This window comes from Panthera onca, chromosome A2 (assembly GCF_046562875.1).
Source record: "Panthera onca isolate mPanOnc1 chromosome A2, mPanOnc1 haplotype 2, whole genome shotgun sequence".
Taxonomy (NCBI): Eukaryota; Metazoa; Chordata; class Mammalia; order Carnivora; family Felidae; genus Panthera; species Panthera onca.
In genome coordinates, this window is record NC_138340.1 from 135137274 (window position 1) to 135153196 (window position 15923).

The window sequence follows — 15923 nt, forward strand, 5'->3', positions numbered from 1 at the left end:
AGATTCCAGATTCCTTAGCATAGCATAAATAGCATAAGCTGCTTTCAACCTGTCTTGCCAGCACTGGCTTCAGTCACAATCCTGTCCCTCTCATTTTCTTTCTTTCTTTTTTTTTTTTAATTAATTTATTTATTTTGAAAGAGACAGAGAGAGATCATGAACAGGGGAAGGAGAGAGAGAGATGGAGAGAGAGAATCCCAAGCAGACTCCACTCTCAGCACGGAGCCCGACATGGGGTTTAACATGGGGCTTGATCTCACAACCATGAGATCGTGACCCAAGCCGTTATCAAGAGTCCGACCCTTAACCAGTTGAGCCACTTAGGTGCCCCTCCTTTTCATTTCTGGAACATGCCATGTTTTCTCATGACTCTTTCCCTAAAAGTCTATCTCCCTCTCTCACGTGTTTGCCTGACTTTTGTAACCCAGCTCCAGTGTTACCTCCTGGGAAGCCTTCTCTGACGGGTTGTACAATATCTCTCCACCTTCACTGACTTGTAATATTTTTATCTTTAGCAAAATTTATCAAATTGCACTATAATGTTTTAGCTTACTGCTTTATTGCAGATTTTTTAGCACTTTGCACAGTGCCTGCTCCATCACTGAAACTCAGTGAATGAACAAATGAGTACAATCAAGGCCTGTAATTTCTCCATTCATAAAAGAAGAAGGAAGAATAGGATTTCCTAGCTTGGTCTCTTTATTAGCTTAGTAAACATTTCCTAAGTCCCTAATATGAACCTGGCCTTGTATAGGTTCTGATGAGTATTAGTGATTTTTAAAAAAGCCAAAGTTCTTGCCTTCATGGAACTCTTGTCTACTGAAGGAGACACAGTGGTAAGTGCTCTGATTACATGAGGGGAGCATACAATGCTGTGGAGAAAAAAAGAGGGGTTCCTGACCAAAACTGGGAGAAGAAGTTTGCTTTTTGAAGGGGAGTGCACCGGTTCTGATACTTGAAGGATGAAGAGGAAGAAATTAAAGAACTAGATTGGATCTTTTTTTTTTTTTTTTTCATTCTCCTAGAGTAACTCAGTCCACATTTCATAACTCAGTCCACCTGTCTAGCCAGGTGATAATCATCAAGGAACATTGCACATATATTTTATATCTGGTGTTGATCCAGTGCCCTTTCAATAGACCCTTTGCCAGCCAGCTGTGAGTGGCAGTGGGCACCACCAGGTACACGTTGATTTCATCCTAAAGGGTACATGTGTGAGAGATGGCACCACTCAGGTAGCAAAATTGTCTGGGACTTTGTCAACGTACCTACTTTGAGAAAGAAACAGAAAGAGAGCTGAGCCAAGTGAAACGGTAACCACCACTGTAACAAGTGTGGTGCATTATTGTAATGGAGGGTCTTGGTCACTTAGTCATCATCACATCAACAGTTGTGGATAACTGCCGTCACTTTGCATCTGCCGTGAGAACCCAACAGATTAAATGTGCTCTGGTCTGATTAGAGTTACTATAGTCTTGGAATGGTACAAAACGTAGCAAATTAACAGATTGGAAGTGGAAAGCAGCCTCGTTTGAAGCCATTCTTCATTGTGAGTACATTTTTATTTTCGTTAAAATTCTCTCTCTCCCCAATTTAAGTTTCTTGGCATCATTTCTTAGAGTTTACACTCTTCTTACTGTCACTATTATTTTGCTGTCTCTCTGTGGATGCCTTGAAGTAAGCCTTATGTATTATATAAGTCTTGATGGTATTCTTAGTGCTTTCATAGCAGTTTTTAGAGGAAGCACCTAAGCCCTTTATAAAAATATATTTAAAAATAATAATCATGATGGGGCGCCTGAATGGCTCAGTCGGTTAAGCATCCGACTTCAGCTCAGGTCATGATCTCACAGGTCGTGAATTCGAGCCCCATGTCAGGCTCTCTGCTGACAGCCCAGCCTGGAGCTTGCTTTGAGTTCTATGTCTCCATGTCTCTCTGTCCCTCCCCACTCACACTCTGCCTCTCTCTCTGTCTCAAAAATAAACAAACATTAAAAAACATTTTTTTTAAATCATGGAAATTCTCAGTTTTATTTGTACTGTGTTTTTACGTGGCTAAGATTGAGTTTTTGACTATTTTTAATTCAATTCCAGTAGTATTTGCTGAATATCTACCATGCATGCAATATTTCTATTCATTTCCTGTATAATAGATACAGCATTTATGATCTGATCTCATAACAATGTTTAAATAGTTACATTTAGAAAAGTGGAAATTACTTTGCCTAAGTATATTTGGGCTCTGTCTGCCCACTTCTCCTTGACATTTTAGCTAAAATTTGGCTAACTCAGCTCAACAAACATGCATGCTGGTATGGAAGTATCAGATATAGTGGGACTGATACTATTTTCCAGTTCTCTTTTCCTCTGGTGATTTTTATTTTTGGATAAGAAATATTAAAGTACATTGTCTGTGTTTACCTCTACTCTTAATCACTTTCTATTTCATAGTCTGGTTTCAACTAAGTAAAGGAAAAAGAAAGTCCAAACAGAGGGTAATCAATAATACATTTTCTTAAAATAAGGTATTTGTTTAAAAATTCCTATCCCTTAATAACAACAAAATGGCTGTTGCCTTAATAATGAATAGGTGAATCTTTTGATTTTATTGGATCATGACAAGACAACTCTTTGCTGAATCTTACAAGAAATACAATATGGCTGACAAAGTCCCATGGATATTGGCAAAGGCAGTTTAATTGCTTATTTGAGAAAAATCATTGTAAAAGCTAAAAATAAACTGAAAATACCAGTGATAAACATTGGTCTATATTAAGACTCATAGTGTAGCTCTTTTCTTAAAGAATCGTTTGTTTTGGTTAAAAGCTGAAAGACCTGGCCTACTTAAGAATGGTTTGGAGTGGGAGAGGTGTGTGGGGGGGGGGGGAGGGTGAGAGGGTTATGATTGTTACAGGGCAGGCTATTTATATCTTATTTAACTTTGTACAAAGTGGCCTGAGTGCAGACTCTTTTAAAATTTGTAGTTATCTTTATCTGTGGGTCAGAGAAAAAATGTGGTTAATTATATAACTTCTTAATGTAGCCAAATTTTAGGTTGTTTGGCTTAGGTTAACATTTATGAATATTTCACTTATTTCTCTTTATTTGGGAGCTAACCTGCCATTTTTCTTGATAAACCCTGCTGATGTATTTCCCACATCACTATGTTTCTCACTGCCATTTCTTAATTCAACTCAGCTTATGATCTGATGATAGGTAAGGACTTAAAAATGTGGCTAACTTCTCCCTGTCTTAAGGGGTGTAGGTTCTCAGGGACTGGTAACATTTTGAATTTAGGTTCATAGGAACATCTGTTTGATAATTTTCCCTGTTCTTGAGTATGGTGCCATAAAGACAAAGGTTTGCAGCATTCACCTTCAAGATATTTAGAAAAGTTCAAGGTGCTTCATCACATGAGAAGTATCCTTGCCAAAGTCAAGTTTAAATTCTCTGAGGGGCTTTAGTATCCTCTTGCACAGAGCTGGATCTTTAGACAAACTCTGGTTATAGTTGCTTGCCTTCCTGTCTAAAATCATTTCATTTTAATCTCATTTAATCTTAATATATATCTTATATATGTACATAACATGTATGTGTCATATATGTATCTTTTATGTAAAACTTTTTATAAGATTTTACTTGGAATTCTAAATTAAAATTCATTACATTGCTAGAGGCAGTTCAAGCAATGATTAAATCCAGGTAATAAATTAAAGAAAAACAATGGAGATGAAGAAACTCAGGTAGAGTGCAAAGATATCCTGAGACCTTCATAGATCTTCAAATTTTCGTAACACCAGAGCAAATAATTCTCCTTATAGAAAGCCATATAATTCTAATAATAATACCTCCACTCTTAGTGCCTACTTTCCACTTTACATTATTATCTCATTCAATCCTCACTATAGCCCTGTGAGGCAGATACTATTATTATCTCCATTTTATGGTTGAAGAAGCTGACATACAGGCAAGTTAAGTCATCTGCCCAAGGTCACAGGGCTGGCAACCTAGGTGGTCTCACTTCACAGTCCAAAGTCTGAAGCACTTAGCTAAAAAATTCAGTCTGGATCCTCTGTGAGGTCTATAAAGTCAATACTAATGTAATTACTGAAGTATTAAAATAAATAAATTCATTAAAAACCTGTACTGTGGTACATGACATGATTTCAGAAGTGACATTAGCCAGATTTACTTAGAAACATCTCAGTGGCAGGATTGCTGATGGTTGAGAGCTCAGGCTCTGGGGTCAGACAGATGTGGCCCTCATCTCAGCTCCATCGCTTACAGTATGTGACCTTGGGCAAGTTACTTAACCTTCCTTGGTATCTCAATTTGCATGTGTGGGAATAACAACAGTATCTACTTCACAAAGTAGTTTGAGGAGTCAATGAGGTCATGTAGAAATAACAAGTCAGAGGACAGCCATCTGTCAGTGTCCTCCAGATGAACTGAATATGAATGATGAATTCCCCATCTATGAATATGATGGGGAAGATGGCTCAGTCCCTGGAGATATGGGTTCAGTGAGGTTTACTCCTTAGCTCAGTGACTCACTTTTATGCCCAGGCCTTTCAGTGCTTGCATTTCAAATATATCCCTGGCAAAATCGCAAATTGCCACGTCCAGGACCTTTGGCATTGCTCTTTAGTCGTCTCAATTAGAGAAAACTCAGTTTGTCCTTGCCATGTCTATTCAGGTGTTGAAAATGATTCTCTTAGCCAACGCTTATTATATCTTTTAAAATCTTTTGCCACTCAAATTTGTGTTGTAGTATAGATTTGATCTCTATTTGAATGGTGAAAATGCCTAAAACAGTTTTAGTCTGTGGTGAACATTTATTTAATAAATTTATTTCACAATTTCCACATTATTTGGTCAAGTTGATTGGCTTAAGTCAAAAATGATCAATGAGAAATGTATGAAGATACAATAAAGATTTAACCATTTTAGCAATACTTGAAGAAAATAGTACACTATCTTGAATAGAGCAGATCAATAAAAATGGCCTTGAAACTCAACATTATTTATACCATTTCTGATTCCATAGAATTAGAGACAATAACATATTTGTTGAGTTGAAAGCTACCTACATGTTACTTTGTGCCTTTATATTAATTTTTTCAAAATAATTATTTTAAAACTTATGAAAATAAAGCTTAATTACTTAAGCAAATGGATATTGTTACTGTTAAGGATTAAGATTAGCCTGTGTGATGTAGAAATCTGGGTATTCATTTCTGAGATATAGAAGCTAATAAATACATGGCAGAATCATATATCAGCTTGGGATTAATCTTGATTGCCATAATACATCTGATTAAACTTTATCTAGAGCCTTTTTCTGTTGTACTTTGGAAACTAAAATGTTTAAAAGTATTGCTAAAAAGTGCTTAACATTTCCCCAGAGGAGTTTTCAAAACTGTTTTGCTAGTGGAAAATTTAATTGATGAAGTCATAGGATTTTTGAAATATGATGTTGCAGGGTAACAAGTCTGTTGCATGTAGTGGGTGGTTGTTGGACAGTCTGGACACCGGCCCTTAATCTAATTTGCTATGAGCCATGGGGAAATTATATAGCTTTTCTATGCTTTACTCTTCTGTAAAAAGGGCCTACTACACGCCACTAACAATTGTAAGGAATATAGATGACTTGAGCTTTAAAACCTCTTATAGAAAGGCTCGATGAGGGGCGCCTGGGTGGCTCAGTCGGTTAAGGGGCCGACTTCGGCTCAGGTCATGATCTCGCGGTCCGTGAGTTCGAGCCCCGTGTCGGGCTCTATGCTGACAGCTCAGAGCCTGGAGCCTGTTTCGGATTCTGTGTCTCCCTCTCTCTGACCCTCTCCCGTTCATGCTCTGTCTCTCTCTGTCTCAAAAATAAATAAATGTTAAAAAAAAAATTAAAAAAAAAAAGAGAAAGGCTCAATGAAAATCAAGCTTATAGCTATGACAGAAGTTGCTGTTGCTACTGTTTATAATAATAATAATATTACCATCATTAGATTTTAGATTCTGGGAAGAGGTGGTTTTTAGTATAATAAATCTTCCTAGGCTATGAATTAATAATTTATATATTTGAAGGCCCTGGGAGTGGGGATTCTATATCTTTTTTTTTTTTTTTTAACTTTTAGGAAATAAAGATTTTCAGAGTTAAATAAGTTGGATGTAGAGTAATATTTTCTTCCATGTGAATAAAAGCCCCATGACTTCAGAGCCTCTTGGTTTTTCTGAGAATTAAGTTCTCTTTTTCTTTGAGGACTGTGACAAAGGGAAAGTCTGTGGTTCTGTCAGTACATTGTTCTTTCTGTAGAGTTTCTTCAGCTGTATGCCCTTTTTATTTTTCTCCCAAGGCCATAAGCTCCTCTTGTTCTGTAACCAAGGACCTGGCAAAGGGACTAGTGCATCATAGCCATTCTATTTATGTTTAAACCACACAGTCTTTTGAGTGATGGGGTGAGCACTCTACAGGGGTAACTGAGTACAAAAGGCATGAAATAACGATCACTGAGATGGAAAGTTTTAGTAGGGAATTGTGAGAAGGAAGACTGAAGAAAAGATTGCAGCTTGATTTTAGAAGTCCTTGATGGCAGTAAGCATTACTTTCTGTGTTCTTTGTCTCCCACATAAAAACTTACATAACCATCCCATTATCACAAAGGGGGGGAATCTATTGTGCAGACTTGGGAACTAAACAAGTACTATTCCAATATATATTGCTTCTCTTCCTCTTGAACTGCATTCTTGCATGCATGCTGAGGTCTGAACATTTCTGTCTGCATTTGTGGATAGAGACTCTTCTGTACTGCTACAGATGGAACCATAGGGAGTATGTTTATTGTACTGGGGCATATTTCTAACTGAACTGGTAATATCAGCAAGCCCTTGATGGGGTCTCTGTCAACTTCTAGGTCTTCTAAAGGAAATTGTTGGCATTAATGGAGAATGCAACATTCCTTTTGGAGGTAAAATTTTAATTCTGATTTAAATAAAGAATTTATTTCCCAAAGACATGAATAAGATAAGAAACAGGACCTCATGTGGAAAAACCTTTACCCTCTGGATCTGAGTTTAACTCTTGACTTAAATCTTCACATTCTAATACAGTTGGCATTTGCAACTTTTGTCAGTATCACGAAACCATGAAGCAGTCTGATATTTATGGGGTATGTGCTCTATAGTGATTCTAGGCTGAGAGAGTTTTTGTAGTAGTGATAAGATTATGAAACAGAGTAGCGAAGAAGAAATTAACATAGCTCTGACCTAATTCCAGGGAAAACTTTGACATGTGTTCATATTTGACCTCTAGATCGCATATTTCTTTAAAAAAATTATACCTGTTTTACACCAATTTGAAGGAGACATAGCTAATGAAGGATATAACTAATGAAGACATTTCTTAGGTAGTTCTGTATCACATATTTTTTCTCGAAATATTTTACATCTGTTAGTTACTTAGATCCTCATTTCTAAGTTTCAGGGATACTTGAAGAAACAATAGACTGTATGTGTGACACTTAATGGTAACAGTGACTCTTTAAGAAATTCAGTTCTGGAATAGAATCCATGAAAACATTTCAAAATGTTTGTAGCACCCCCTGCTGGTTATATTGTGGCACTTCCTAAACGAAGATTGCATCTTTAGTTTTGCTCAAAAATACTTTAGGTATATACACCATGTCTCTTTGCAGTTATTTTTATTTAGAAATAATTTCATTTGTATCCAATATATAATAGTGTTGAAATTTTAATTGAAGGTATTTTGGTTTAAAATTTTTCAAATGAGTATTTGAACAACGCTTGTCCTTCTATGCCAATATAATAATGTATTCACTGGAGAACAATTATTTGCCCGTAACCTTTTTACTAATATTTCAGATGACATTCAGTGGGGGAGAGGCATCTCCCCGAATGTTCCTGTTTTATTGCAAAAAATGTCACCATGGGCAACCTCTGTACTATCTGTGTACATGTTTGTTATATGCTAAATACAAACCTTGCAATATTCATGAAGCTTTAATTGGACCGCTTTGGATCTTGAAAGACATCCTTTGAGGAAAGGGTGGGAGTGATGAGGACCTAAAAGTTAAAATAGCCTTAAGGGCAGAGATCATATCATGGTTGTTTGGCTCCCCGGTGTGATTCTGTGATTTGAGCCATAATCTGGAGTTCATTAGTGACCCCTCCCAGGGTCTTTACATCTGTAAGAAAAGTAATTATTTAAGAAAAACATAATTTTCTAGTTAGTGCCATATGAAGTGACAGCTATAGAATTTCAGTTTCTCAGGAACAAAATTCAAAGATGCTGAATTAATTGAGCAAAGATCATTTCCTAAATGGTGAGTTAAGCTAAGTGTCAGAAAATTTAGGGCTATAGTTTATAAACATTGTGCAAATTTTAGGCAGGCTCCAGCCCTAATTTAAAGATAAATTTATCTTCTTTAAATAAAAACATATCTTTCTGTTATATGTACACCCTTCATTCACTATTTTAACAAAAATATATTGAGATTAGACACAGTGTTGCTATAGTGTTTTATCTTCTTCATTTTCATGCTGTATTGTAATAGATGGTTTACTTGTTTGTTTTCCCCATTGAATGCTCAATGCTCATTGGATGGATGGATGGATAGATGGATGAGTGAGTGGGTGTGGAAGGATGGATGTTGCATATAACAGGCATGAGGATAGAATCTTAATGAATCACCCTTTAATGCTCTTTTGATTTCTGCAATAATTGCTCACTTTTGTGTGTCTATGTCTTTGGGTGTGTTTTTTGGCCGATTACGCACACAGAGATGTTTTAAGTACTCTTAACTTATTTTATTTTCTAATAAAACATTATTCACTCAAAGAAATGTAGTATTCTGAATCAGTAGAAAGTCTTAATCATAGGCTGTTTAAAAAGAATTATAGCTTATTAGTCACACACTTATAAGACAGTCTTAAAAACTAATGATTGAACCAAGTCCTGTGGTTCTAAATTTCTGTGGTTTTTGTGGAAGAAAGATGTATAATCTATTAGTATATGCTAGAATTATAATATTACTGTAATTAATCCATGTATCTGTAAAAGTAAACAGTGTTATTGCTTTAAAACAATTTATTTTCATAGCATTTCTCTCTAAAATAATAACTTTATTCATTTTCTTATCTCTTTTATGGCAGTGTAAAAAGTAATCTGGTGCTTTGTCACAAATCAGTATTAACATAGACCCTAATTAAATAACTCCATATTATACTCTAGAACTTAAGTTTAGCTTACAAATATACCTTGTACCTATAATTTCAGAAGTAAATTTATAGAATCTGTGTAGACCTTGTGAAATGACTATTGAAGTTATGAACTAGCTGATGCTGGCATATACCTTGATTTAGCAAATGAGGAAACTTTGGCCCAGAGAGATTAGGGAGAACTTTTCCAAAGTCCTGGTTCCTGAGCTTTGTTTCCTGATCAACCACTCAGAGTTTTTCCACGTTGCTTCCCATGTAGAGGATGGAGAATAAAATTATCTTATCAAATGGCCAGGAAGGGTGTTTTGCTGAATTAATTAGCTTGTAGTGTGTCTGGACTCTGTGTAACATTTTCATATTTCTCTTTGTTGCAGAATGCAAAGTATGGCGAAATCCACTAAATTTATTTAGGGGCGCTGAATATAATCGGTAAGTGTTTTGACAGCTTGGGAAACAAATGGGTCTAGTTCAGAGAGTAAAGACAGCAGCAAATGTTTTTGCTGGTTCATTTAGGGGTCATTGTAACAGTCTGTGTAGTGCTTCTATTTTTTGATACAGTCCTCAAATGTTTTGATTTTTCTGTTTTATAGTTATTTGGGGATTAGAATTGGGATGATGTACAAAAATGTGTAGTTTTTAGAAATTTTCTATTACACTTATTATTTTCATTATGCATTATACAATCAAAATATTTTGAAGCTTACCTAGAGCATGGTTATAAAGATGTCATAGAAATTTTGTTGGAATTTAATTTTGCAAAGTAATTAGGCATATCAGAATTTTCATGGCTTTTGGGAAATGCCTATTCATAAGAGTAATGAGGGAAAGTTTTCATTAGCTAGTGCTAGTAAAATTTTTAGAGAAAAATATAAGGGAAAATGTTTACTTGTTTCCTGCTGATAGACCTCCTTAAGGGAGAACAGGATGATTAAAAAAACTTTTTTTCATTCATTGGCAAAACTGTTTTGTACCCAGTTAATGTTTTATAGTTCAGTTTCCTATGCAGCTTAATATTTTGTAGGTCTTGCTTTCCAAGTGTCTGACCATCTATTTCCCCTTTACCAGGTACACTTGGGTGACAGGACGAGAGCCTCTGACTTACTATGACATGAATCTCTCTGCCCAGGACCACCAGACGTTCTTTACTTGTGACTCAGACCACCTGCGTCCTGCAGATGCAAGTATGGACACTCCTTTAGATAGTTGCTGAGTGGGAGGGCTTTTGATTTAAGTACTAAGGTTATTGCTTTTAGAATATCTGCTCTACAGCCCCCCCCCCCAGTGAATAAATTATTAAATTGGAGATTGGCTGGCAGAACCCAGAATTCTGGTACTTAATTAAAGGATTTATCATGATGAAGTATCAATGTAGAAATGAGTCTTCTTGTTATGATTTAAAATACTATTTAAAACTGAGAACAAACTGAGGGTTGATGGGGGGTGGGAGGGAGGGGAGGGTGGGTGATGGGTATTGAGGAGGGCACCTTTTGGGATGAGCACTGGGTGTTGCATGGAAACCAATTTGACAATAAATTTCATATATTGAAAAAAAAATAAAATAAAATACTATTTAAAAAATATATAGTAACATTGGATTTACATATTTCTTTTTTTATTTTTTAAATATTAAATATAATTTATTGTCAGATTGGTTTCCATACAATGCCCAGTGCTCATCCCTAAATGTTCTCTTCAATGCCCATAAATCTTATATGAAGCTAATTAAATCCTTGATTGAGGTAGAATGAAGGGTCATGTCTCTTCGATGATATTGTAGTTAGAAATTGAGATTTAGTGAATCCAAATGATAAATGAATATATTGTAGTGATTTGTATGCCTATTTATAGGTTCACTAGCAGTGAATGAGGGCATGGCCTTAGCTTTTGGAATCCATATTTGTTTATCAACCTGGAAAGGGCTTTGTTTGGTATGCATTTCACTTGGTTTGAGATCTAAATAATCCTACTGACATTTTTTATATTGCCAAACTTAAATAGGTGAAAAAAAAATCTTTAAAAAGAGGAATATGTACATGCACCTGAAAAGCTAACTTCAAAGATACATATTGATAAAACAAGTATGGAGATTGTTGTTCTTTTTAAAAAGGTACTGTTTATCATGGTAGAATATCATAGCCCAATAAATATACCAGGCATTGAGCTTTGCACAGTATTTACACAAACTGCTCTGGTATCTAGAAACCGTGTTTGCAGCAAACTTTGGGAACAGATACACATATTAAGCAAAAGACCAAACCACTTTTTTTTCTGATCCAACTCATAATTCTTCATATGGTTTTACAAAGTCCTAATACCCAGAGCCTATAGTGTTTGGGAAGATGAACAATAGAAATTATGTTGTGCCTAAGTAGAAGGAAGAGATTAGTAACAATCTCATATCAAAATGTGTAAAATATGTTTCTTAATGACAAATAACATTAATGAGCAAAAGAAATATTAAATCTCTTTTAGAATGTCTTTTCCTTTCTTGATTAAGGAACCCTAACCAGTGTGGTGAGCATAGCATAACGTGTAGACTTGGCAAATCATTGTTATCCACTTGAAACTACTGTAACATTGCGTGTCAACTAATACTTCAGTAAAAAAAAAAGAAATCTTAATCAAGATTAAACCTCTAAGATTATAGACCATGGGTTAATCTATAAGATTTAGACCTGTAGTATTAAGAGCACAAGAAAGGTTTGCTCTCATCGAAGGAAGGACAATGGAATAGCACTTTAGAGTGTATTTGTGTGATTTTGGAGATTTGGGCTCACCTCTTTAGTAAGTGAAATATTCTCTTGTATTCAAGCTGAAAGCTATTAATTTAACTATTGTCCTGTGGTGAGTCTTCTAATTATGTGTATTGATGGACATGCTTTTTTCCTCTTTTTGTAAAACAGTAATGCAGAAAGCCTGGAGAGAGAGAAACCCCCAAGCTAGGATTTCTGCAGCTCATGAAGCCTTAGAGATAAATGAGTAAGTGGGGGACAAATCTTGCTTTTAAAAAGGAAATCTCATCCTTGGCTGAATGTATTCAGTTTTCATTAATGGTATACTTATATTAAATTATGCATTTGAACTTGAGGATTGTTTTAGGGGTTATTAATTTGTAAAAAAAATTTTTTTGCAAAGGACATCCATGTGATGGTGGTCTTAGTCATTTTAGAGAGCAATTCAGTGGCTTTGCTATGACCCTAACTTAAATAGCTTCCAAGGGCTATTTAGCCCTTCAAGGACTATCTGTGGGATATTGCAAGGACATAAAATAAAAACAGTTCTTTACATAACTATAACATGGGGAAATTTTTTCAGATGTAGAATGCTCATCTGTGCCATCACATTTTTTAGGTAGATCTTCTGCTTGTGGGGAAAAGATAACAAAAACATAAGGTGAAAAAATTACACTTTTGAAGTATTTCAAGATCAAGGCAAAGATAAGAGGAAATGCTGTCATTAGTGTTGTTAAACATTCTGTGGGTTACCAAGGAAGGCTGGGAAATATTCTGGAGATCTTAGAAAATGAGAAAGATTCTTAAAATTGAAGTCATAAAATCTCAGGGTTGGCAGAGACCTTAAAGGTCATTTAGCTCAACCACCCATCTGGTGCTTGAATCACCTCGACATTCTCCCTGCCAAGTGGTCATTGTTAAACTATTTTATGATTTTTTTTGAAGAAGGTTACAGATTCTTCTTTGGAGGTCTTAGAAAAAAGATTCACTTGAGAATTGGAAATCCTGCCATTGTAACCTGTTGATCTGTTTGGTTTCTGATTCTGCCATACAACATATTTATTTTCCAGTTTCTTGTCATCTACAAATTTGATATGCCTGCCTTCTGTGTGTCATCCATGTTTCTGATAGAAATGTCAGGCTCAGGGGTGGAACCTTGTGACATGGCATATAGAAACTGTCCTTCAGGTTCATGTCTTCATGAGTCATCATCCTTTGGTATCAGTCAACCAATTCACTAGGCCACCCAGTTAACACTGTGATTCAGCTCACGTTTCTGCATTTTGATCTTAAAAGTACCAGTTGTAGCTATGAATCTTTAATGTATAGTAAATCCTTTAAAGTAAATTAAGATAGCACAACCTGATTTAGTTGTTCTTAGTGGATTTAAGTGTTCACCACTTTCTTTTAAAAATGCTTGGAGACCATCCCTTTAATAATCCATTAGAATATCTTTCCAAATCACTGTTCTGTAGTTTGGGAAGTCTGCCTTCTTCCCCTTTTGAACATTTTTACTACATTTGTCATCTCATCTTCTAGCACCTGTCCATTCTTTGTGATTCCTTACCTATTCACAGAGAGCACTTCCATGGCCTGACTACAGGGTCTGTTGGCTTCCTGGGATTTACCCATCCCAGTACAGTAATTCACTTAGAATTGATCAGTTATTTGCAATCTTACATCTTTTTTACCCCCATGAGAGTTTAATTTCTTCTCCCCTTCTCAGCCTGACAATCATGTTCCTTGATGGAGAAGCCAGGAACAAAATAGAAGTCAGAGTTTTGCATTCTCTTTATTATCTGCTGCTACTAACTATAAACTTTTCTTGTTTTGATGTGGTTGTTGTGTTGTTTGTCTTTTTTGCTTATTTATTTTTGCGATGGTTTTAGAGAAATGGGGGTGGTAATAGGGTTTTAAACATAATTTTAAAACAGGGAATAGATGGTTGTCTTCAGCATTTTGTTTTGTCTTTATTTTGCTTTGCAAGCTTCAGGTAATTTTTGGAGTTTTAGCTCTCCTGACATTATTCTTATAATTTCATTCCACTCTCTTGTAGTCCTTCATTACATGCCCTCTTTCCATCTTTTTTTACATGTCCTTTAAACATCTGACCTTGTGAGAGATCTCTGTGCAGCCATATTGATTACTTAATTGTCACCTCTCTTTTCTTCCTGAGAGGTTCATTTGTGACTACGGTTACAGGTGGACATTTGGAAGCTGCCCAACCCTCTTAAACCATTTTTTTCCTTCGGAGTCTCATGCCATTGAATCATATCTCTTTTCTTTGAAGTTTTTGAAGTCCACCTTACCCTCTTTGATTACCCCTGAACTCCAAAATGACATAGTAACTCTCTCTGAATGTTCCTATCAATTTTCATTTCACCAACTATTTTTTTCTTCTTGGTCAGAATTAGGTCCAGAGTTGAAGTTCCCCTAATTGCTTCCTCTACCATCTGGGAGATAAAATTGTTACCAAAGTAAGTCAAGAACCTGTCGGGTGCCCTACTTCTAACCAAACGAGACTTCTTCTAGCAGATATCTGGATGGTTGACACCCCCATCACCATACTTTCTTGCTTCTGTATGTGTATTGTGTTGTGACAAGGATGCATCATCGATATCTTCCATTGAGCTGAGCAGTCGTTCTGTACTCCCCAACCATTAGCACTTCTATTGCTCTTTCTCCTTCACTCACAAGCTCTTAGCATGTTTCTACCCCAGACTCATGACTTTCCACATAGATACATGTTTTCTTGGCTAGTAGTGCTACTCTGCCTCTCCTAAGAATACTATTTGAAATGTATATAAAGCAAGCAACTTGCCCCAACCTATCTTGAATTCCCAGCCCACCAACTATAACCTTAGAGCTAACTCCTCTGATACTATATCTGCCACTCAGTATTATAATCTCAGTTTTCACTTCATTACCCTTGACCCATATTTATATGCCAGCATCTGAAGCCTTAAGTGTTGCTTCCTGATGCCTATCCCCATTATTTTCTGTAGTGAATCACTGGGCAGTTTCAGGATCATTATTGTTCTTTCCAAGTTATGTATCGGCTGCCCTCCATAGTAATTGGTTTTTACAGCATTTTTTCTGGGCATTTTTCTCCCTCGTACACCACATTCTGCCTAAAGCCCCATTGATTAGTCCTGCATGAAATTAAAGGGATTGGCTAAAGAATTTATAAGACCTCTCCTCAAGGCTAAGATTAACCAGTAACCCCAAACCTCCCATTAGCTGTAAGTTCAGCCTCCTTTTCCTAGCTGGCTGTTGCAGTTTATGAATGGTAAAAGCGACATTTGGTTTCATTTTCTGTTTATTTTCTCTCCTGTGGTCTGATGGAGGTTCTGATAAGTAGGGAAATGACCACAAGAGGGGCAGTGGAGAAGAAGGAAAACAAAGGGATCGGTGCAGATCGGGACCTGTACGGTCTGCTCTGGCGTCACCATTTCCTAATTACATTCCCTTTCTTTGGCAGTTGGGTTGTTCTTACATGATTGGGAAGGTTTAAATTTCCAAGAGTTCCCATGTTTGTTAGTTAACTGCTTATCCTTTCTGGCTTCCTAGCTTAGAGGTTGTTGAAAGGATTAAATGAGACGATATATGTTAAGTGCCTGGTACAGTGCTTAATGTATACTAAGCAACAGGTGGTAGCTATTATTGCTAAAGGCGTGAGATTTAACTCTTGTTCACTACTGAGGCTGACTCAGATTTTGAGCTCTTCAGAAACAACACTACCTGTAGGTTCTTGCAGTGTTCTCTGGCAGAACATCAGTGCTAACTGTAATGAGATGTTGAAGCGCTGTTGTCTTAATCAGTAATTTATCTGATTTAATGAATTTCTCATTCTGAAGAAACCCTTATATTAAAGAGAATCGGTGTTTAGTAAATAGCAGTAAACTTATATATAGGATCTCTAACTTTGAGAGCTGGAAGGAGATATTTCACAATAGCTAGTAT

The 15923-nt window shown here is 36.2% G+C and overlaps 1 protein-coding gene across 10 annotated transcripts in view; it reads left to right on the top strand.

Moving 5' to 3' along the window:
* The window catches only part of ST7 (suppression of tumorigenicity 7), a 268935-nt gene that overhangs the window by 160544 nt on the left and 92468 nt on the right, over positions 1-15923 (top strand). For 8 of the 10 annotated variants that reach the window (XM_078440197.2, XM_078440188.2, XM_078440189.2 and 5 more), the window contains 4 exons: positions 9603-9657; positions 10294-10409; positions 12132-12207; positions 14369-14437. In XM_078440197.2, the coding sequence (XP_078296323.1) occupies positions 9603-9657; positions 10294-10409; positions 12132-12207; positions 14369-14437 (316 nt within the window). The remainder of the gene's footprint in view (positions 1-9602; positions 9658-10293; positions 10410-12131; positions 12208-14368; positions 14438-15923) is intronic. The other 2 variants (XM_078440192.2, XM_078440193.2) reach the window with 1 other exon arrangement.